At 47.5% G+C, this 24,362-nt stretch overlaps 1 protein-coding gene and 1 long non-coding RNA gene across 12 annotated transcripts in view; one reads left to right on the top strand and one right to left on the bottom strand.

Annotated features, from left to right (window-relative positions):
* The window catches only part of LOC131507741 (uncharacterized), a 151,940-nt gene that overhangs the window by 81,955 nt on the left and 45,623 nt on the right, over positions 1–24,362 (top strand). The gene's annotated exons all lie outside the window — the stretch shown is intronic.
* The window catches only part of SEL1L3 (SEL1L family member 3), a 103,486-nt gene that overhangs the window by 43,220 nt on the left and 35,904 nt on the right, over positions 1–24,362 (bottom strand). For all 11 annotated transcript variants that reach the window (XR_009259672.1, XM_058722934.1, XM_058722933.1 and 8 more), the window contains 5 exons: positions 22,622–22,754; positions 20,660–20,792; positions 18,987–19,127; positions 6,408–6,619; positions 5,074–5,253 (listed from right to left, as the gene is read on the bottom strand). Coding sequence is in view for 10 of the 11 variants with exons in the window: in XM_058722934.1 (XP_058578917.1) it covers positions 5,074–5,253; positions 6,408–6,619; positions 18,987–19,127; positions 20,660–20,792; positions 22,622–22,754 (799 nt within the window). In the remaining variant the exon portion in view is untranslated. The remainder of the gene's footprint in view (positions 1–5,073; positions 5,254–6,407; positions 6,620–18,986; positions 19,128–20,659; positions 20,793–22,621; positions 22,755–24,362) is intronic.

Genomic DNA, 24,362 nt, shown 5'->3' with positions numbered 1-24,362 from the left:
CCTTTCTCTCTGCTCAGCCTGCGGCTTCCAAGGGCGGTGTTCACACCGTATTGGCTATCTGCCATTGATCACAGGGCGGGGCAGAGGAGACGGGGTAGGGAGGGCAAGAGAAGTGGTGGAGACAAGAAGAGAAGAGACAGAAAAGAGACAAAGAGAACAAGAGAAAAGAGTGAGAGAGAAGTGGGGGGAGAGACAGAGAGACAGAGAGGAAGGGAGGCAGAAAGGGCAGGACTTGGAAAACCCCTCCGACTTTGCAACTGGGGCCTTCACATTTTCCAGAGCATCTGCGTTCCCTGGAGTTGTGAGATATGACGGTTCAGCCAGCACCCCTGGGAACTCAGGAGCAGGGCAATTTCAAAGCCTACACTTAAACCGCCTACCTCTGCTAACTTCCTGCGAGGCCTGTGGGAACCGCCCTTGGGAACCCGCCTCTCAGCGTGTTTAAAATCAGCTGTAACGCTTGGCTCCCAATGGTGGGTGTGTGTGTGCGTTTTCTTTGCTGAAATTTCACATTTTAGGGATTTTATTAAAGTAAGAATGGGGAAATACGAGCTGTAAGGATAAGTACCCACAATTCTCAAACGCGGGATGCCACCCAGAAAGGCTGACTGGGAGAGGGGCAGGATTTAAAGCCAAATGCTTTGGGTGCTTGCAGTCAACAATGAACACTGGTCACATCAAAAAGCACCAGAGTCTGGGGCGCCTGGGCGGCTCAGGCAGTTAAGCCTTGACTCTCGATTTTGGCTCAGGGCATGATCTCATGGTTTGTGAGTTTGACCACCCCCCCCCCTCCGCCCCCTGCAGGGCTCTGTACTGACTAGCCTGCTTGGGATTCTCTCTTTCCCTCCCTCTCTGTCCCTCCCCTGCTGTACTAACTCTGTCTCTCTCTCTCTCAAAATAAATAAATATTTTTTTTTTAGGCACCAGTGAGTGAACAAGACAATGTAATAACTTCAAGTTTATCACTGAATGCTCTTCACTCTTACCCCGTCCATCAGCCCATTGGTAAACACTGGGTGCCAACTGTGTGTCACGCCCAGTGCTGGGCACTCAGATCACTGACATGAACAAGGAGCCTGTAACAGGGAGCCTATGGTCTCCTGGGGAAGCCAGCTCTGTGACCCTGTGCGTGGCACCCTTCGTAAGGGTTCATAAGGGCAATGGCAGGGATACACCCGGGTGCCCTGGCCCCACCACCAATAGATGTGGAGGAGGAGGTGAGGTCTGAGCTCAGTGTTCAAGTAGGAGGGGTCAGCAGGCAGGAAAAGAGGAGTGAGTGTGGAGAAACAGACCGGACAGAGGAGACCAAACAGCACCAGGAGGTGGGAACAGCAAGGTGTGGCCTATAGTATGGTGTCACCAGGGTGGACAGGCTGAGCAGGGATCACTGAGAGCTGAGGCTGGAGAAACAGAAACCAGATCAAAGAAATCCTCCTATGCCAAGCGATGCGCTGAGCTGAGGCGTCGTGGGTCAGTACTTCTCAACACGGGCTGCACATTATGAACATCCGAGCTTTTCAAACACACTTGAACAACGCAGGTTTCACCTGCACAGGCCCACCTAATGCAGGGTTTTTTTTTTTTTTTTTCAACAAATACGGTGCTATAAATATATTTCTTGATGATTTTCTTAATCACATTTTTTTTCCTCTGGCCTACTTTATCGTAAGAATACAGCAGATAATACATATAACAAAATAAACATGTGTTCATTGACTGTTTATGTTACCAGTAAGACTTCTGGACAACAGTAGGCTATTAGTAGTAAACTTGGGGGAGTCAAAGTTATATGTGGACTTTTAACTGTGTGGGGGATCGGTGCCCCTAGCCCTCTTGTTGTTCGAAGGTCAACTGTATACACATACACACATACACGTGTGCCCAGCCGCCCCCCCCCCCCCCCCCCCGCCCCACGCTGCGACCTCAAGACTATGGGGTGGAGCCTGCGCGGAGTTGTTCTTTAAACCCCCAGGTGATTGTGACGTGCAGCCAGGTTGAGAGCCTTGACTGCCGACAGCCTACTTTGGAAGAAGTAGTGAGAAGAGAAAAGAAGAGACAAGGCTGGTGACAGAAAGACCAGTTAGGAAGCACATCGGTTTGCTATGGCCGCCATAACAAAACGCCACAGACTGGGTGGCTTGAACCACAGACACTTATTCCCTCAAAGTTCTAGAGGCCAGAAGTTCAAGATCAAGATGCTGGCAGGTTTCATTTCTTCGAAGGCCCCTCTCCTTGGCATGCAGGTGGCCACTTTCTCACTGTGCCCCCCCACATAGTCATCCTGCTATCTGTTTAAATCCTATTCTCCTGTTCTTTGGGCGGGGGTGGGGGTGGGGATGGGGAGTAGCACAATTCAGCCCAGAGTAGGAGGCTGTCCAGCAGCTGGGGGCAGAGATGAGAAGGGGCAAATGTCACCTATGGCCCCAGGGATGGAGACAGGCGGAGAGAGAAATGGGCAGCTGGCGGGGGCTGTAACTGACGGGAGGATGGGGGGATGGCTCCTTGGCTGCAAGGAGGGACAGCAGGGCCATCAGTGGAGGAGTTACGGGGAACGGGCGGTGTGTTACCTCCTCCGCACTGTGTTATGAATCCAGATGGGGGTGCGTAAGAAAATCTCAGCTGGACTGGAAGGTCTGAGTGTCACCAGTATGTGGAGGGCAGTTGAAACCAAGGGTGTGGACGAGACCCCTGCCCCTCTGGAAGGGGCTGAGATGAGGTGGGGGACCAAACCACCAACGTGGAAAAGCACATTCCGAGGAGCGACTGAAGGAAAGCAGCTCGTCTACGATTAAGTCACAAAACAAACAAAAGCCAGCATCTTCTTTCTCTTTCACCTGAGCCAGAGACCTGCTAACTCATAAAGAAGTGACACGAAGCGAGAGTACTAATAAAGAAGATGAAATGATTTGAAGCACGCGTTACATAAAAGAGAAAATGAAGCAAGAGTCAAGGAAGGAGTTACTGACGGATCCTTGGTTTGTTAATTAGAGGTCTGGCTTTCCATATCTCCTCATTTGTTTCGTGCTGCTGGTGAATTAATAGATTTCTCAACAAAAGGACATTTAAATCAATGTATGACACCTGCTTAAATTCTCAAGAAGCCATTAATTACACATTCTTAAGAAAATGAGCGATGATACAACTCTTCTAACTGTATAATTCGTATCTGTGATTCTTAATCATACGACTTTCAGCTGCAAGATGGATCTCTTCTATTCATCTTCTCTGGTTCTGACCAATTAAACACTTTCTTTCATAATCATAACATTTCATGTGCCAAATCTTCAAAAGAAAAGGAGCTTGTTAGCAACATACTATTTCCCATTGCTAATTTATGCTGAATTAGAATTCTTAAAAGTATAATACATACATAGAGGACATTCTTAACACATTCAGGCTTAGCTGAACCCACCGCAAGATCACGTTGTGGCTTGCTTTTTGTATGAATGCCTTTTTCAGAATAATTCCTTAAAAAAAATTTTTTTTGATCAATTCATAAATTAATTCCTGTCAAACTGAGGTCAAATTTTGCACATAGCTTATATTTTCGCTGAGAGAATACAAACAATAATGACAAGATCGTTCAAGTTTATTCAGGGGAAATTGTTATTTTCTGAAGGAATCAGAATGTCTATATAGGTAGCCATGTGGTATTTTATAGTCTGACTCATGTTTAATGTTCACTGACAGCATGTATTTTTGACGCATTTATTTCATAACCGTACGGTGGCCCCTGTAGATTTCATTTCCAGATACTATCCATCGCCAACCATCAAGGCACAAGTTTTCTGCACTGTGGGTTTCTGAGTGCCATCCAGGAGCAGAGCTGGGGACCAGTGAGTGGTTCTGGTTCCCGGGTAGCCGCTCAGGCTAAGATTGTCCAATCCTGACTTAGCCAGGCGGATCCCCTGGGCTTACGGAGCAGAAGCAGGGAAAATCGAGAGTTTATGGCCTATACCAGGGCCAAATCCGACCATGCAGTTTATGTACTATTTATGGCTGCACAAACCCAGGTTCCCCGTTTGCTTATATACTGTCTCTGGCAGAGGTGAGCAGCTACAACAGAGGCTGTATGAGCAAAGCCTAAAATATTTACTATCTGGCTCTTTACAGAAAAAGAACCCTGCCGACTCCTGGGAGAGACGGCTTGCATTTCCTCTCAACCTGACTGCCTCAAGGGCTGCGACCATCACGTCTTAAATCCTTCCTGGATAAAGAGGATATATACAAATACCTTCCAAGAAGCCAACCACATCATAGTCTACTCCCACTGAATGCAGACCTGCATCATCATTCCTTGAAATCTTACACCATCACTTCTATGTATATAGCTTTTTATTCACCATCCTCAAAGCAAACCATCAGTTGATCCAAGGTAACATGTTATGTATTTTTGGGGGGATGTGAGCCACTGATTTCTCTGTCCAATGAGTCAATAAGATTTGGAAGCCTACAAAAGGAGAGGCCAGAGATAGTGCCCTTCATCCAGTCCTTAATCTGGGATTGGGCAGAGTCTTCAAACATCACACATCAGTCACTTGGAAGACCTGGCTAGCGAGGCTCATGTCATGGGGACAGCCACTTCTCGAGGTGCCCAGCATTGGGAACGAAGCTAGGGACGGAGCCTGCTTCCTTCTACTGCAGACCCTGCTTGCTGACTATGCATTGAGAGGACCCCTTAGCTTGTGGCCCCCACTCAATGTGACCCGATCCCTAACACCTCCCGGCCCCACCCCCTCACATGGTCTTGGAACAAAGACAAGGTGTCTTTGTTTCTGGTACACGCTCTCTGCAAAATCAAATTCTGTCCAGAGCCAAATCTACCCTTCCCGCGCCAGCCCTCCCACTCCCGAAAAGCTTTTCATGCATAGATGGAGGATTGTTCCCGCATTCAGCCTGAGAACACAGGAAATATGATTGGAGCACGTAAGATGGCTTTCCTCTCCGTTCGATTATGATCATCCTCTGAAGGCCTGAAAATGAGCCAGCCACAGGTGCAGACACTGTATGAAATGGTTCAGGAAGTCCGTGTAAACAGGGCCATGATGATCTCCGCCCACTTCTTTATCTTACCTGATCTCCCTGTAGCGTGTGCTGGTCGAGGGGTGTCTTCGTGGCAATGTTGCTATAGTATGCGTAAGACAGCTCCCAGTCGAGGGGGTAGTTATCGACACCCTGGTAGTGCTTGTAGCCAAGATTCATTGAAGACAGCCTCTCGCTGCCCTGGCCTCCCACCAAGCTATACAACATGCCCTGTTAGGGAGAAATTTACAAAGTGTTCACAAGATTGTAGAAAAAAGGTAATAAAATCCTAACACTGGAAGGTCATCTGGCCCCGTCCTGAAGCATGAACCTAGTCATTCCGGAAACATGTTAACGTGCCTTTTAGAAAAAATCTTCAGAAGAGAAGCCACAGCAGCTCTCTGACGGTTTTCAGACCTAGCTCTCTGTCCTTAATGTCTAATAGCTCACAATTCCTTGACTTCTGCCCTCTACTCAGTGAAAAGAGCGGCTGTTCCCTGAATCTTTTTGTGTATCTGCCATCTAGTCTAAGGATCCCTGGTCTATTTCAGTTACGTCATTTATGGCAGATACTATGAATAGTGACCACGTCCTAACCTTACGCTCTCAGAACGTTAGTGTTGAGAAGGGTCTTTGGAGCTCAGCTGGTCCAACAGCCTCATTTCACAATTGAGGAAAGGGAGGCCCAGAGACTTGACGTCAGGTGTCTATGACCAACCAGCGACTTTGTGACAGACACAGGGCTAGAATCTTCTTCACTATTCCACCTTTGTGAGGATTGCCTTGGGGACTTCAGGAAAGCATGCCATCAGTCATGACTTTCAATAAGCCAGAGACATACACAGAGAAGTCACTTAAAAGGAACATGGAACTACCTGGGCAGGTTTAAACAAACTGAGTCTCTTCAAATCCAGGACAAACAACCCTATGTGCAGATCAGAAAACTAAAAGTGGCCAAGAACCACTCACAGTGCTTATAAAAATGGGATCCCAAATGTTTGGCAGGTCGCATAATTAACTGGGTTTCAAAAACCACAAGCAAAACAGTCTGGTATGGCTTTTATATTGATGGTAGAAGGCTGGAGGTGACAATACTTTGCTTAGAGATCCAGATGACTTCACTTAGCCGAACAGTCATGTGGGACAATGGCCCTACAGCCAGAGTAGTTATAAGAATTGGGTAAGGGCCACCTGTTGTTCTCGAAAGAGTAGGAGTCTGGTAAGCCCTGCCCAAACTCTTCCTTGGCGTATGCCAATCATATCCCCCAGCTTGTGTCCAGAAAGGATGTGCATGAACATGTCCGGTTTCTGCCTGGGGCATGAGAGCATTACTCTGCACATATAACACAGGTGACTGATGGTTCTGGAACCCATAAATACTCTACCTGCAGCTGATCCTGAGGTACACTTAATCCAGTTTCATAGAAGACTGCGAGGTAGTAGGATGCTTTATGGTATCCACAACAGCTGGAATCCATCAGAAAGGGGACGACAGAGCTAATTTGGTGAAGACCATCAACACTGGAGAGTCTCTTTACAGCCTTCTCAAATATCCTCCCGCCAACTTCTAATACAGATTCATTTTGGTTCCTCGGTACTGTAAATAACCACAATTCACAGGACACACAATTAATTACCATGGGATCGACGGGGCTTTAGAGAGAAGAGGGAAAAGCCAATTAAACCACCTGAGTTATTAATATGGTTGGTTCTGCAGTGCCTTGAAATATACCACCTTCCAGGGAGGTAAATTAAACCCTTTGGGGACGCCACGGTGTCATTCTGCAAATAGCTTTTTCTTTGGCACTAAATGACAGCCTAGTATCCTGGGAAAAAGGATGTGCCTTATATAGCTGAGAAAGCACCTCCAGAGAGTAATTTACTGAGTGTAACTCACCACCAAATCAGGACCACCGAAAGTTCCAAAGAGACTTTTTTCCCTCTAAGACTCTCAGAAGAATGTGTTTTATCTCAGAAATAGTTCCTAGGTGCTGTTCTAAAAAGTGGAGCAAAAGAACCTTATTTTGAGATGCTTTCTTATCTTTTTCCTCCAGTTTTACTGGAGGGTTTCTAAAGACGATAAAAACAATGAGTCAACTTTTATAGAGGGCTTACAAAATGCCAAATACTGGATTAGGTGTTTTATGCAAATTATGGCATGTAATTTGAAAAATTTGACTATTATTAATGTCCTTATTTTTCCAATGAATTGTCTGAGGCCTGGAGAAGTCAACTAGCCTGTCCAAAATTACAAAACCTGACAAGGGGCTGAGCCCAGTTTTGAATTCAGCTTTGCAGGTCAAGAAAGTCATTCCGACTTACTGTGCTGCACCTACCTGCTGATTGATAGGCAACCAGATGTCTTTTTTTTTTTTTTTGACGTTTATTTATTTTTGAGAGACAGAGAGAGACATAGTGTGAGTGGAGGAGGGGCAGAGAGAGAGGGAGACACAGAATCCAAAGCAGGCTACAGACCCTGAGCTGTCAGCACAGAGCCCGATGTGGGGCTTGAACCCATGAACTGTAAGATCATGACCTGAGCCAGAGTCAGAAGTTTAACTGACTGAGTCACCAAGGCACCCTGCAAGCAGATGTCTTAATAAGTACCTCACCACTATCGGAAGACCCTTCTCTGTGCAACTGCTTTAAGCTGTATGATACTTCCTTTCACCTAATCCTCCCATAAATCTGATCAACATTTAAGCCCAAACTAGCAAGGTCTATGTCCTTATAATGTAAGTGTTACCGTCTTCCAAAGTCTGTCTACATTACTCATCTCTCTCGTTCATTAATTCAGGCAACAAATGTTTAGTTTCTATCCTGTGCATCTATTAGATGATATGTTACAAAAAACCATAAAGGATTGTATAGATATATTTTCATTCAAAGAGCTATGGTCATCCTATTATTTTTTTTTAAATATGGCCAAAGATGTTCACATTTTTTTTAAAGTTTATTTATTTATTTTGAGGGAGACAGAGACAGCATGAGTGGGGGAGGGACAGAGGGTGAGGAGGAGAGAGGGAATCTCAAGCAGGTTCTGCACTGGCAGCCCAGAGCCAGACACAGGGCTCAAACTCACGAAACTGTGAGATCATGACCTGAGCCCAAACCAAGAGCAGAACGCCGAACGAGCCATCCACGCATGCGCCCTGAGCCCAAACCAAGAGCAGAACGCCGAATGAGCCATCCACGCACGCGCCCTGAGCCAAAACCAAGAGCAGAACGCCGAACGAGCCATCCACGCGCCTCCACGGTCATCTTATTTAAGACTAAAATTCTACCTGCCTAAAAATTGTTATGTCTAACGTGTTTCTTTCCTTATCTTCATTCTATCCAAAATTCAAATGTTACCAACAGCTTTTAGGAGGCACAAGAGATTCATTCTATCAGCACTCCATTAAGGAATGAACACAGGTGAGTTTCCAATGTGGGACAACTGCAATGGGAGGTCTGAGATTGGATTTATTTAAAGGCAGTCCCCTAGCAGAGTCCATGCTAAAAACAGAGGCCGGTGGGATCCAAGGATGAAACTGTAAAAGCCCAGGCACGGGTTATGAGCTGGTGCCAGTCCTTCTGGGCACACGAGCCAACTGGCTGGCCCCTGAGTGGGAGACACGTGCCTCCACTTGCCGGGCTGTGAGGAAGGAGCCCACGACTGCCTGGATCTAAGGCAGTCTCCTCTCCCCGCTCCTGGAACTCCTTACCCCAGCCTTCCAGATCCCAACAGGCATCAGCTGGTTCTGCTTTTACTCTCCCAATCCGAAGCAATAGGTGCTGAAAAAAATCACCTCACTGAACAAATGGAAGATGCTTCTCTTTCTGTATTTTTTTAATCCCTAAAGAAATAGCTGCTTGTTTCAAAAAAAAAAAAAAAAACAAAGAAGAAGAAAATCAAACAAAGCAGATTTGTATAAAATAAAACCAGGAGTGCCCTCTCTCCCAATCCTTAATAGTGAAGATAAACATTGTTAAAAGCTTGGTGTGTATGCTTCCAGACTTTTCCCTTTCCACAGACGATAATTCACATACACATCTATCTGTATTGATACATATGCATTTTCTTTCTAAAAAGCTCCTATCATTCTGACCCTCAACTCTCATGTTTAAATTAACCACATACCGTATTTGTCCGCGGCTGTCAGAGGCCCATTCTTTCTAAAGCTTCAATAGTATTGCATTCCACAGCAGTGCTGTTTCCCCAACCAGTTCTCTATTTTTAGACTCTTGGGTTGCTTCCAGTCATTTTGCTATAACCAACAACGTGGCAATGAACATCCTTGAACTTTCCTCTGCTCATCTGTTGGGGTATATCTGAATAATAACACCCTTTTCCATCAGGAGTCTGGGGATCTCATTTTGGATTTTCCCTTTGAATAGTTGAGAGAAGTCCAACCATTAGACAGGATAAGAACCCTCTCCACTGGATTTAGCATGCACCGCAGCACTCGGATGGAGTTGCAAAATAAATCCTCCTCCTACTTATTCATAGATTTACTTTTAAATATGGACTCATCTCCGATGCCCCTCTGTGCACGTTCTGAGCAAAGCAACATTAACATTTTGTTAACGATTCACCCCTGCCTTACCTGCTCTGACAAACACCTAACCAAGATGATGGGTTTTGCCTGAGTACCCACAGACATGGGCTTTGTGGGCTCAGAAGAGACAGGAAACTCCAAACCAAATGATGCTCCAAATGAAACACTTGCCCTGCTGACCTCTGGCATGGAACCCCAGAAATCATTAGCAGCACTTCCCAGGTAGCCGGGATTGCTGGAGGATAAGGAGCAAAAGGGGAATCCTTCACAAAGCTCAAAGCCTTCGCGGGCACATACACACACACACACACACACCCTGCAGAAGGCAACAGAGGCGGATTGCAAAGGTTTCATTATTTCTTTTACATGATAAAATTCCTAACTGCCCCCAAAATATTACCGATCAGTATTTTCTCTGCAAAAGAATCTCAACAATTTTCTGCACTGGTGAATATAATAAAAACAAATAATTCGAAAGTAAAACTGCTCTTTTTTGCACGTTCTTTAAAGTTCAAATTCCAACTGCGGCAGAAAAATCAAAGCCATTATACCGCTGGTGATATTGTAAAACTGGCAATTTTAAAATTAGTTTAATGAAACTGTTAATTTCACCCATCTGGTTTAGCATATGCATTTTTTTCTATTTGATCTGTAACTAAAACACATGCCTTGTTTATGGAGATTAATGGGGTAATGAAAAAAACAAACAAAATAGAAGGAGCCATTTTCCCATTTTCTTCCTTCCTGCCCCCAAAGCTAAGGAAAAAACAAAAGGTCAGCGCCCCCACTAATTAACCCTCCCTATTTTCCAAGGAGCACGGCACTGTTTGTTTTGCTCTCTTTTCTACAGCAATACCAGAAGGTGGCCATTTGCGGGCTCATCATTAACAGAGGCAAAAAGCAGAAAATGAGAAGGTGGGCCCTGGCTGGAGAGCCAGAGTGGGCATCTGCCTGAGAATTCAGGAGGGATGCAGACCCTTTCCTTGTGAGAGGGACGGGGGCATCAATAAGAAAGTCATTTTTAGTTTCAAGCTTCCAAAAGGTGGAATGCACCCAAAGTATAAGCTGGAAAGGGAAAGAAAGTGAAAGGAGAAAATGTCATTTAACCAGAAAAGGAAGCTCTCACCAGGCTTACTACTTAAAAAACCCCCACAGCATATTCCTCTTTTGCATTCTGAGCCCCTGAGCCCCAGAGACAGAAGGAGGTGGCTTATTTGTCAGAAGTAAACGGCTCGGCTGGTACTTTTCTGTATGCAAGTTTTCTGGGTTTGTGCGTGTGATTTCTGTCCCTTTCTCTACCCACTGCCCCTCAGGACTGTCACCAGGGATGTTCTGGGCAGCAAAAGTATCTCCCTGTCTGTATTCTTCTTGGTGCTTCTGTGCATTTTTGTAAAAAAAAAAAAAAAAAAAAAAAAATCTATAATGTACGCTTTCTTAAATAAAAAAAATAAAGATGATGGTTTTGCAATGCACAACACTGAAAATAGCTCTTAAAGGACACGGTATCTTGGCGTTGTTAAGGAAAATTACTGTATCTCTACCATTTCTATGCTCTGCATTTTCGTGTTTCCAAATAAACATTGCAATTGTCGGCAAAAATAAGAACAGTTAAAGGCAACCAACCGAGGGTGATGCATGTGGGGCCAGCAACCCCTTGGCAGACTGCGTGGAGGCTCCTTCCCCCTGCACTTGAAGCCTGGGGCAAGTCAGGCTGGTCCCAACAAAGGAGACGAACAAGACGGAGGCGAGCCCACCTCAGACCTGGCCTCCTCCTGAGACCCATCTGCCGGCAGACCTCTGGCTTCTGTAGCCAGAGTTGCCTACTCCCCTGGGCTCAGAACTGCCCCATCCAGAATGAAGGGAGGGAAGGGAGTAAGGGGTTCCAGCCCCAGGGCAGATGCCCACAGGGGAGTGCCGGCCCGCTCACCTGTCCCATGCACCTGTCCTTCCCTGCCTTTGTTGCCCACATGCACCTGAGCAGCTCTCCTCGCGCTTTCCTACCCAAACCCGCTCTCCGGCCTCGAGTCCCACCCCCTTCCACTGCCATTCCCCAGGTCTCTTACCAGCTCCCCCTCACCCCTCCCCATCTCCACCACTGCTAATGGATGCCTAGCCCCCCCATTCAAAGGGTATTTGAATTCTAAGGGTTCCATTTTGACAAGGAAGTTGCAACAGGAGAGTAGAAGAAATAGCCAGCACACCTCTTAAATAATGAAAAAGCATGCATACTAGAATACTACCATTCTAGGATTAGAAAAAGCCCAAATGCTAATAGGGCAATTTCTATGCTCTGACAGGAGCCATTTTCCTGGAGAATTGGAGGTTCCCCGGGAAACGACATAGAGAGTGACCAATCAGAAGAGTCCCCCTGAAGCCGTGAACAGGGGGTCTCGTGTTGGATGCCACCCAGAGCCTGGACCGTGGTGGACTTTGGGGCAGAGCAGCACAGTAGAATTCCCGTGCCAAGCAAGGAAATCAAGATGCAGAGCAGTGGGTCTGGAACGCCGGGAGGCAGGAAGGGTGTTCGCCACATCTATATGCACTGCAGCTGGGTGCCTAAGGAGGGCTGCCATCTTTAATTCAAAGGCATGCCTACTCTGGGAGACGAGGAACACGTCCTGTGATACTGCAGAGCGGGAACCACCACCAGCGGGGACAGCTGCATTGCATACCAGGTTAGCACCTCAGCTGTCAACAAGTAAGAAGCCTCCCTCCTCCCAGACCCCTGGCACTTGGCAGAGAGTTCTGCGTGTCTTTTCATTACGGTTGCCCCAGGGCCCAGCACAGTGCTGGAGGGCTGCGGTCCACGGGTGCCAACGGGGTCTGCACGAACGTCGGGGCTGTTTTACATCTGGGCACCCGTATGCGTCAGCCACCAGATAACGGATATATGAAAGGAAGAACCGTGAGGGCTGCATTTTGGGAATTCTTTTATAAGGAGTATGCATAAGAAGGGTCCTGGTCTGCTGCTGTTGACGGGAGGAGTTGGAAAACAGTCTGCTGGCAGACCAGGGGAACAGAGCTATGTTTGCAGAGGCATCTCAGGGCCAGGACAGCAGCTCCTGAGAGGGAACAGGCTAAAGAAGTACGAAGGGAATGAGAAAAATGTAGAGAAGAAGGCAAAGAAGCCCACAGAGCTCTATCTATCAGTCTGGATTGGTGTCACAGCTTGGCTCGCGTGGACCTTGAACCTGTGTCTCCTGGTAGTCAAATTCCTCGTTCTTTCAGTGATTCACTGACCCAGCAAGGACATTTCTAGTACTTACAACGGTATCATGTATTCGTCTGGAGTGCATTCAGTTACCCAACAAATACTTAACTGGGGGACTTCAAAGAAAACCTAGATCCCGCTCCTGTCTTTGAAGGCTCACAAGTTCCGCTGAATCCAACAGGCAAATCAACAACAATAATAGTGCAATAGGGCAGGTCCGCTGAAGAGGCCTTGCCCACAAAGTGGCAAGGGGAGCATGGGAAAAAAAGCCACCTGCCTGGGGGCACAGATGCGAGGGGGCAGTTTGAGTTGGGACTTGAAGACGCTTTACAGGCCAGCTGAGGAGCATGGGTAGATGAAGTATGCTCCTGGAGGGGAAAGGTACAGAAAGGTGCTGTGTAGGGTCATACAGAAGAAGAAATCGATAATATGTGGCCAGTACCACTGCAGGCTCTGTGGAGAACTGGAGGTGTTAGTGGGGTTCTTTTTTTTTTTAAACGTTTATTTATTTATTTTTGAGAGACAGAGAGAGAAAGAGAGACAGAGAGACAGAGACAGAGAGCAAGCAGGGGAGGGGAAGAGAGAGGGAGACACAGAATCCAAAGCAGGCCCCGGGCTCTGAGGTGTCAGCACGGAGCCCGATGCGGGGCTCGAACCCACGAACTGTAAGATCATGACCTGAGCCGAAGTCGGACGCTTAACTGGCTGAGGCCCCCAGGCGCCCCTAAGCGGGGTACTTCTACTTTTTGAGCTACCCTCAACAAGCTTGCAGTTGCATGAGTGACAGAGACACAAACAGGATCGAATAACTGTAACCCGAGGCCGAGTGAGACGCGCTCTCTTCAGGCGACCCTATCCCTCATACCCTTATGGTGCCTCTCTGTCCAGGAAGCTCTTTCATAGCATCATGTCACTTTACGAGAGCATTGTTCTCAACTGGTCTTCAACCAAATGTTCCCCAGTAGATAAATTACAAACATAAATAGCATCGCACACCCATGAGGATGGCCACGTATCAAAAAAAAATGGAAAATAAACATGGGTTGGCAGGGATATGGAGAAATCGGAACCCTTGCGCACCGTTGGCGGGAACGTCAAATGGTGCAGCTGCACTGAAAAACAGTATGAAGGTTCTTCAAAAGATGAAACGTAGAGTCACCATATGATCCAGTAGCCCCGCCTCTGAACCGACATCCAAAAGAACTGAAAAGCTGAGTCCGGAAGAGGCGTTGGCACGCCCACGGTCATAGCAGTGTCATTCACAACGGCCAGTAGGTGGAACCAGTCCCAAGGGTCCACCGACAGATGAATGGATAAACAAAATACGGTCTATACCTATGATGGGGTGTTATTCAGTCTCAAACAGGAAGGAGACTCTGACACAAGCCACCACATGGATAGATCTTGAGGACGGTGTGCTAAGTCAAATAAGCCAGTTACAAAAAGACCAATACCGTATGATTCCACTTAGCTGAGGTATCTAGGATAGGCAAGTTCGTAGAAACAGAATAGTGGTTATCAGGAGCGGCGGGGAGGGAAAACGGAGAGTGGTTGAATGGGTGCGGTTTCAGTTTTACAAGCTGAGAAACTTCTAGAGACCTGTGCCACAATGTGGCTGTACTCAACACAACTGAAGAGCGTACGTAAAGATGGCTACGATGGAGAATTTTATTTTACATGTATATTACCATAAAAAATGTTTTGGGACACTGGGTGGCTCAGTCGATTAAGCGTCCCACTTCGGCTCAGGTCACGATCTCACAGTTCGTGGGTTCGAGCCCCGCATCGGGCTCTGTGCTGACAGCTCGGAGCCTGGAGCCTGCTTCCGATTCTGTGTCTCCCTCTCTCTCTGCCCCTGCCCCCACTCGTTCTCTCTCTCTCTCTCTCTCTCTCTCTCTCTCTCTCTCTCAAAAATAAATATTTAAAATTAAAAAAAAAGTTTTAATTACAGTCCTTAAAGAGTGAGGGTACAACTATTTGGTGATTGTCTTTTGTAAGAAAATACCACTCGGACTCTGGGGAACAACCGAAAGGTGGTGACACTCGTGATCTCACCGGGCCAGATGCAGGGAACACTGTCATAGGCTCCCTCCTGGCTGTGGATGAGGCCAAAGCCCCCAAATGCCCACCCCCTGCAATGTTCTCACTCCTCGTTAAGTGTGTTGTTGGCTTAGAGAGAGAGCAGATGAGGCGCCTGAAATCACACAGTGCGGGGAAAATACACTCTTAACTCTGAAACGTGCATGCGTAGCGGCCTGGAAGTAGAGGCTACCGCGGATGTGAGGAGACACCGCAAAGAAAAAAAAAAAATGAGCCTGTCGAAAGAACCAGAAATCACGGGCCACTGTCTTCCGTCGTCTTATTTTTTTTTTTTTTTCAACACGCCAGGAGAAACAGAATTCCACAAATTAACTCCCTTTGTAGGAACAATGGGAGCCGACGTCTTCCTTTAAATTTACCCAGATGACTCTCGTTCAAAACACAGCCCCGTTTTCGTTCTGTCCTGGCTCACACGGGGCACTCAGCCAACATCTGTGGATTGAATGAACGAGTGAACGAAGGTGGTGCCATGGGCAACCTAGAAGTTTCTCACACAGTTGAATTCCTTCTCTCTCTTACCACCCCTTTAGTTCCCAAAGCCAGAATTCCAAACACCAAAAACATCTGATGTTTGACTGCCATTCTTGGACTTTATCTCAGATATGAAAAATGTAGTACGATGAGGAGGTTCTAACGAAGTCGACTAGTCCACGGGATGGGACAGCTCAGGGCAACAGGGCAGAAAACATAATGGAGACACGGTTCCTATTAACTAGAGTGGTCCGAAGCACTCCCAAGTCAGCTGGACACTTAACCCCAAGACGAATCTGGAAGGACGGGCACGGGAGGAACCAGGGAAGGACCAGCCACGCTGGTCAACAACCATGCCTTTTATAGGACAGCAGAGCAAAGGTATGTTAAGAACGTAAACTTGTTTGTTTAACCTCAATTTACAAAATCAAATTTTCTGCCTTCCGCTCAGCCCTGTTAGAACCCGGGCGCCACGCACAAATGCAGTCTCTCTCGGGGGCCAGCAGGAGGACACTGTGATGGCCCCGAGCGAGGGCACTGTGCCAGGCATTTTAATGGGGAGTGTGTGCCCTCCCTCTGCAGAAGGCTCCCAGTCCTTATGGACAGGACGGTGTAACCTAGAAAACCAGGGGCTGAAGGCGGAAAGGGGGCTTGAGGTTCATTCCGGAGATCGGCCTGCCCTTGCTGCCCTCCCTCCTTGCCTGCCGGTGCAAGGAAATGGCAGGAAGGGAAGGAACGCAGGTGGCTGTGTGCACGAGGGAGACAGAGGCTATGCATGGGGCATGCATGGCCCCTCAGAAGATGCTTCTTGGAGCACTTCTAAGCGGACGTGGCACCAGAAGGACTCCACTGGCTGGTTCGGCACCAGCAGTGGGCTCTAAGGTGGCAAATCCGGCCTTGGGGTTCCCTATGCCACCACGGTGGGGCCCCTGGAGGCCTACCAGGGGTAAGCAGAACACATGGCAATGTCACGGTCCCTACACCTAGCCCAGGGCGTCCTGAGGTTCAAGGGCTCGTGATGAGTTTTGAAGTCTATTTATTTATTTTGAGAGAGAGAGAGAGAGAGACAGAGAGAGCACGAGGGAGGGGCAGAGGGAGAGGTAGGGAGAATCCCGAGCAGGCTCCACGCTGTCAGTGCAGAGCCGGACATGGGGCTCAAACCCACGAACCGCGAGGCCGTGACCCGAGCAGATAGCGCGAGTCGGACCCTTCACCGACTGAGCCACCCGGGAGCCCCATGATTTGGGCTTTTACTTAGATTCCATCCCCAGGCCTCCACAAAGAAAATAACAATCCTAAATTCTCATAAACAAAACTTCTGAGCTATAAAAATAACACGAAAACATCCTTACTGAGAGTATTTACCTTAAAAAGAATGTTCGCTGAAAATGATTCACCCCTGTTCCCAGTCAGCGAAACGGTATTTAAATGGGATCAGAAATCTCATAAAACCGAATTTGACGCGGATGCGGCCTCGGCCCATTGAGCCTCAACGGTTCAACATGCAGGCCTCTCTCCCGTTGGCCTGTCTTGGGTGGTGATTCCACCGCTGTGGAGCACGGTGATTCGCCCTGTGAGGAATCTGGCCTCCTTGGGGACGTCCCGCAAACCACGGGGACGTTTCTAGTTGTCGCCACTCGAGACGGGGGTCGGGGGAGGGGAGGGAGTACTACTAGTGTCCAATGAGTTGAGGCCAGAAACGTAGCTGCACATCTTATAATTCGCAGGAGAGGCCCCTCCTCCCGCCCCCAGCAAAGAATCATCCAGGCCCCAATGTCAGTAGTGGCCAGGTCGAGAAACACTGTTTACCCAGAGCTTCCCATGTGCCCGTTCTGTTCTGTGTCATGTGCCTCGGTTCATTCAACCCGACACTAGGAGAGGGGTGCTGTTATCATCCCCATTTTGCAGATGAGGAAACCAGGGCTCAGAGAAGCGAAGGAACTCGCCCAAGATCACACAGCTAGTGAGTGCTAAGTTAAAGCTGGATTCAGGCCACCTGGCTGCAGAGGCTGGCACATGGCCTCCCCGCTCCTTGTCCCCCTTGCTGGCGCCCAAGCAGTCAACCCCTTTACAGCCTTTAGCTCTGTCCCCACCGCTCTGACCCCTGCATCCTTTCTTCCTGGACCACGGCCACGGACTCCCTGCTTTCCACGCCACACCTCTCTGTTCACCTCCCCCCCAACCTCCCACTGCTGCCAGAGTAACCTCAAAACCCAATTCTGATTGCACCTCTACCCGCGGCTTAAAACCCTTCAACAGGCCCCAGTCACTTACAAGGCGAAGTCCAAACTCTCAGGACGGTGACCGGACCGCAGTCAGAATCATCACTCTCCAGGCCTTCTCCTGCCTCCCAACCCCCTTGTACATCATTTAAAATGCTGTACTGTTCCCATTCTCTGCCTCTACTCTGCCTCCCACCCCCCCAACCCCTACCTTGCTTACCTAACAAACACCTACTGACCCTTCAAGCATCAAGCCCAATGCCACCTCTTCCAGGAAGCCTTCCCTGACAACTCCCTTTTTTTTTTTATGACTCTATCACTTCCACCCACCACTTATACTGAAAATGCATCACCGTTTTTCTTTGTCTTCAAGTCTGTCCCTTAAGGGCAGGGACCTTGGGTTATTTTACTTATCTTTAAAGCCTAGCCAAGTAACTGGTCAGACGCTCAGCAAGTATCGAATGAACGTAAGAGGAAATATCTCGTATGGTTCGAATTCTTTCCGGCCAGAATAGATTCCTTTTGCACTATCTATAGTAGGGAATCTACTCCACTCAACACTGACATTCTTAGGAGGCCCTGACATGAACTAGAAGTTAGATTCTGCACTACTTTGACTCAAGGTCCTGGTTGGATGCTCAGGAAAACCACGGGTTGCCTCTAACCAGTTTCCCCCGGCTGAACACCTCTGGCTTCCCTCCCCTTCCTAACAGACATGGTTTTGAGATCCCTTGTGGCCCCAGAGTGCACTAATTACTAAGCACACACAAATTGTGACGGGCCTCAGGAGAAGCCGGCCACGTTTGGGAAGTATAGATTCCCGAGATGCTGCTTAAAGTGTGCATTTCAAATCAGGGATCTCAAGTTCAAGTGCCCTAAGGACCCAGGCAGGTAAGATCGCTGAAAGAAGTAGGCAGAAGGTGCTGGAATAGGAGGGGGTGGGGGGTACCGTGGGTGGACAGAGCACACCTGTGCCAACTCTCACTTCCAGAATTGCTGTGATGTAGGAATGGAGGCCCCAGCATTGCCAGATCATTGGATTTTTCAAGAAAAGCTAAAAAAAATTGCATTTTTTAGACACTAGCAACTATTTTTTTTAAAAAAATGGACAATAACGTGTGTGCCAAACCAATCACTTTTGGTGGCCGGCTCTGGCTGCAGGCTGTCATCTGTGGCCTTGGCTTTAAAAGAATTGCTGGAGTGATTCCCAAATTTGCTTTTGTATTTGGCTTTTGAAATGTGCACAGACCCCCTGAGGGTTGTGGACACACAAGGGCAGAATTTAAATCTGATGTTAACCTAGAACACTAGGGTTAAGAATAACTTTGAGGCATAAACCGCCAAAGAGGGTGAGTGAAACAGTGGCCAAGAGGGAGCCTTCCCAGCCAGTGTCCAAAGGCAAGGCACCTACACAATCACCTGTCAACAAACCCATCTCCACCAAGGTCTGGAACAAGCTGGGGTGGCGGTCTTTCAGCTCCTGCTCCCAGGGGAAGGCTCTGCACGTGGAGGGCCTCCCGTACCTGAGCTTCAGGTCCAGATAGGAGTTCCGGAGGTCGCCTGGGCAAGGGAAACACAAGATAGCACTCCCCTTAGGAGAAGAAAGGTCTCATCCTTCTCAACCCCTCCTCCCTAAGAGGAACTAGGAATAAGAGGTCAGACTTTATGTTACTGGATGTTGGTTTGGGTGCATTAGGGATTTGAAATTGGCTCCGATGCCTTTGCCTCGAGGTCACACATTCAAAGCCACGTCCGAGGGCACTGTGCCAAAGTTGCTGATGGCTGTTGAATAATTCTCCAGAATGAGCAGCTGGCCTCGGACTGTTCCCCAGGAGGCCAATATCTAGGCCATTTTGTTGGCAGCGTGAGTTGAGGAGCAAAGCACAAGGTCCCCCAGGGAGGCAAGGCAGTGGATGTTAGGAAAATCTTCCAAGGCCACCGAACAGATCAGCAGGCAAGGATGGCCTTCCAGTTCAGAGCATCTCTCCCGAAATTACATCAGTTATCAAAATCAGTTTCTTTCCTGTTTGGGATATTACTATTCCTATATATCTTCCCCCTCTTCTGACAGCATCATATTTTCTGGATGAGTCAGCTGTACAAGCAGCAGCTGGGGACCAGTATTGCCTCTTCTTAAATTAAATTGCAGAAGGGCCGACTTTCCACACTTACCTATCACCGTCTCTGCTCCCTCCCTGAGGCCGCCGTATGAGAACCCTATCCGACTGAGGTATGTTCCAGAGGCACCCATCCATCCACGGCCTAGAATGGCAAGTGCGGCCCTGGAGACGGCTGAGATGCGTGGGCAGGACTGTGATACTCAATTCGCTTTTGCTGATGGCAAAGGCCCCGTGGGAATTTCTCTTCCCGAAGGAACATATGTGACTAACTCTAGCACCACCGTATTGGGCAAGAGGGTCTAAGCACAGAGACACTGATAAGCGCTAGACCCAAGCTGGAGCACTTGGGAGACAAGCCAGGAACCAAGTTTTGTAATCAATGAACACCCTGCATGAGTGAAGGATGTCCATGCGAATATGAGCAGGCATGAAAGCAGTCTATCTGAAAAGCATTCCTTCTGTTGGCTATGACCGGGGTCTTTGAGAGTGGATCAGTTTCAGGGATGAAAAAAATAAAACCGAGCCCCAAACAACAAAGTCGCTATTCAACATTTCTGAAAGCTAATATTCAGATATTAATGGTCCAAGACAAAAGTGCACCGATGGGGAAACATTTCTAATGATTAATTTATTTTCCAATTCACTTTTATTTTCTTAGACCGGCCTAAGATCCCATTATGGATGGCAGGGACGCGATGTGAGACTCAAAAGGCTTTCATTTGTATTCCTCAACTAAGTCACACATGGTGGAAGCTGAGAGGCAGATTTGGGTTCCTGGTCACTGTCGGTCTCCTTGGAATCCACGTGGAACACACACTTGTCTCGTGTGCCCATCCGTGGAGGGCTCGAGGTCGTATGTGCCCCCACTGCTCAACTCACATATGTTCTACGTTAACCGTGTTAGAAAGAGGCCACACGTGTTGACACAAATACACAGAGCTCAAAACGGCTCTCCTGCAGCTCAGTACTTACATGCTTCTGGTCTCCCGCCCCCTTGCTGTACCGTGGACATGTACACAGACACTATTTCTTGAACCTCAGCACACCTTTCGTAATATAACTTGATCCGGTCAGCAAGCTGCTTCTCAAGGAGGGGGTTTAAAATCTACAAGAAGGCAAGAGAATTGAATGAACAACAAGCTGTCATCAAACACCCGTGGATACCTACGAGGCTGTGTTCGGGTGGATTGCCTTCTCGCACTGGTACGACCAGTCGGCTTGCTTTTTGCACACAGGTCATCCATTCTGCATTAGCAAAGGGAGGGTATAATTCCAGGACACGCCAGCTCTGGCCGGTCCCCTCTAGCTGCTTTCTGTGGCATCTTGTCCTCTGCAGAGCTTCTTAAATGTCAGGATTTCCCAGACGCCAGGCCTCCACCCTCTGCTTTCCCCTCGCCGCACGCTGTCCTTAGACAATTAGGTTCATGGCTCCTTCTAATCCCCAAAGGACACCAAGTCTCCCTGTGCTGTGCCGCTGCCTGGGAACCCTCCCCCCACTTTCTTCTGGTTGGCAAGCTCCTACTCACCTCCCCAAGAGCCAGATCCAAGGTCAATGCTTCAGGGCGGCTTCCCTAACAGTCCACCCTCAAGCATGTGAGGAGGCGGATGTTCCCACCTCAGCGCCCCCAAAAACACTGTGCTTGTAAGTGAGTTAAAGCACATACCGCATTCTTGACTTAGGTGTTTGAGGCCCAGACAGGGAGCTTCTCAAAAACAGAGGCCTTATCTCAATTTATTGGTTTCCAAAATGCAGGTTGTGACCCATTGGAGGGGCATGCGATTATTTCAGCAGGTTGTAATCAGCAGTGATTTATTTTTATATGAAGCAGGACACAAAATATTCGAGTGCATTTAACATTGGAAAGATATGTATTCTTAGTAAAATCTTTGTTTTGGTTTTGTATTTGGTTTTGTATATATGTATGTGTATTATGTGTGTGTGTGTGTGTGTGTGTGTGTGTGCGCGCTTATGTATGTTCATGATATTAAGTAGATTTCTTGTGTGAACCACCTTCAAAAAAAAAAAAGTTTGAGAGCTACCATTTTAATCATCTCGGACGCCTCAGCACCAGCACAGGGCCCCGGCACATAGCGGGTGTTCTAGAAGTATTTGTTGCAAAATGGATCAATTGATTTCTTTCTTTGTTTTCCTCTTCGTAGAGGTCTGTCCACAGGGGCTGTGAGATGCACCCATGGGTATAGTAGGGCGTCGCATTTTTCTTCCTATACTTTGCCTAGGGACTCCTGCTTTTCCCAGAACCAACCCCGCAGGGTCACAGGAATGACCTTGTTCAGGTATCTGGTGATCTCCTTACCAAGGCAGAAAACACCCCCCTCCGTGAAGGTGGGAAATCCCCGTCTCCCTGCACCAACCCCCGCGGGAGCGGGCCTGGAGAGCTGGACCATCCCATCCGCGGGTGGGTTCTGGATGTGAGGGTCAGCGTGCAGTAGATTCAGCCCTCCACAATCTCTACAACCACAGCCAGCCACCCCAGTGGGGGCCCAGGGCCTGCGTTTCTGAAGAGACCAGCGAACAGAACCAAGATTTTAATTTGCTAGAGTGTCTCCTCTGATACTTTAAATAATAGCACATAAAAGAAGCTTTACCAAATAACTAAGATTCTCTCCTTTCATTAGCTTAATCACTGGATAGGCAACAGCCTGATAAAAATCTACTCTATAATTAAGCTAGTAGTTATTAAAACAGAGGAAGTAAATGCTTTCCATTTTATGAGTACTAAATGAACCAAACCTTAACAGAAATCTATTATCGAGTTTGCTGGGGGAAAAGCCTCCATATTAATTGTGTGTGATGACAGAGCCGATGCGAGGTCCGGCTTGGGTAAATCATTTATTTACACTGGGCTCCACATCCCTGAGCCACACTCCCATCATGCACGAACACCCAGAAACTTCTCGATGCCCCGGGCTCACCTGTGCAGGGTGCAGAGTGTGGAGACGATAGTACTTCAGGGGTCCAAAAAACCCTTCAATGCCAGTCACATACCTGCTCCCTCCAATAATGAAGTACCCAGCAGTGTCATTATAATAGAAATCCTCCCTGAAGCTAGGGAAAAACAAAGAATTAAGAGAAATCTCGGTTGGAACCAGAAATTTAAAAAAAGAGACTCTTTCATTAACCCTCCTGACTTAAAGCCCCAAATTGCCTCACTTCCTACCTGTGTTCTAGTAGATAAGACCATGGTGGGGTCAGGCACACTTGGGCTCGGATCCTAACTCTGCTATTTACCAGCTGTGTGACCTTAGACCTGTCCCTTACCTTCTCTGAGACGGAGTTTTCTCATGAAGAAATTAGTTCCTCAGTAACTACATTTTTAGGAGGATTAAGTGAAATGTAAAGGCGTACGTCGAGCAGAGTGCCTGGCCCCCATAAATACTCCGTACCTGCCAGTTTTTGATATTGGTAAAATTGTCTGGAATTGGAATTCTTTGGAATCGCTAGTCTTAATTGGAAATATTTTGCTCTACAATGAAAAAAACAAAACAAAACAAACAACTTGTTAAATGGATAGAAGGTGGCTGTGAATGAAAATTAACAACATATCCTGGTAGGTAAGAACCGAGGTAAAATTTGGAGTGAGGAGGAAGAGGCCACAGCAAGGTCAAAGGGCATGGCCGCACACCAGAGGTCAGCACAGGTGACGTGCTGAAAATCCACCTTGTCCTAAAAGACCTAACAGAACAAGAAGGGAAATAGAGGGAACAATGGGCCAGCATGAATCAAATGCACAAAGTTGTTCCTTGCAGTGCTGTTTATATTCACCAAAGACTGGAAATCCCAGATGTCTGTCAATGAAGACCAGCCCACACCCAACCAATGGACCCTAAATGTGAGCCTTTCTTTCATATATAGCTTAAAAAAGGGACAGAGGGCTCTGTGAACTGACCTGGAGAGATCCCTAAACCAGGAAGTTAAAAACAAGGCCGCCTGGGTGGCTCAGTCAGTGAAGCATCTGATTCTTCGTTTCTGCTCAGGTCATGATCTCACGGTTTCATGGGTTCGAGCCCTACATCAGGCTCTGCACTGACAGTGTGAAACCTGCTTGGGATTCTCTGTCTCCTCTCTCTGCGCACCCCCCCCCCCCCCGCCCCACTTATGCTGTCTCTGTCTCTTTCAAAATAAATAAATAACCTTTAAAAAAAAAAAAAAGGTAAAACGAAAATTTAAAACAAAGAGTACACTTTTTATCCAAGAAAGAGGAGAATGGCTTTTTTCGTGTCTCTCTCTCTCTCTCTTTTTTTTTTTTTTTGGATTTTCATTTAAAAACTCTGGAAGTATATACTGCAAGAAACTAATAAGAGTATTTCCCCGTGGTGTGGAGAGTAAGGATGGATTGGTTGAGGGCTGAGCTAGAAGTAAGACCTCTAACTGTCTATCTTTTCATAGAGTTTTCAGTTTTATTTATTTACTTATTTTTATTTTTTTAATGTTCAATTTTGAGAGGGAGGGTGTGAGTGAGTGGGGGAGGAGTGGAGAGAGGGGGGCAGAGGACCCAAAGCAGGCTCCACGCTGACAGCAGAGAGCCCAATGCCGGGCTCGAACCCACTAGCCGTGAGATCATGACCTGAGCCGAAGTCAGACGCTTAACCAACAGGTGCCCCTAGTTTTGCTTTTTAAAACATGTGCCTTTACTACCTATTTAAAAACTAAAAA

This window comes from Neofelis nebulosa, chromosome 3, assembly GCF_028018385.1.
Source record: "Neofelis nebulosa isolate mNeoNeb1 chromosome 3, mNeoNeb1.pri, whole genome shotgun sequence".
In the NCBI taxonomy this organism is placed as follows: Eukaryota; Metazoa; Chordata; class Mammalia; order Carnivora; family Felidae; genus Neofelis; species Neofelis nebulosa.
Note: the sequence above shows the minus strand (reverse complement) of the source record. Positions and strands in the feature narration are given on the sequence as shown.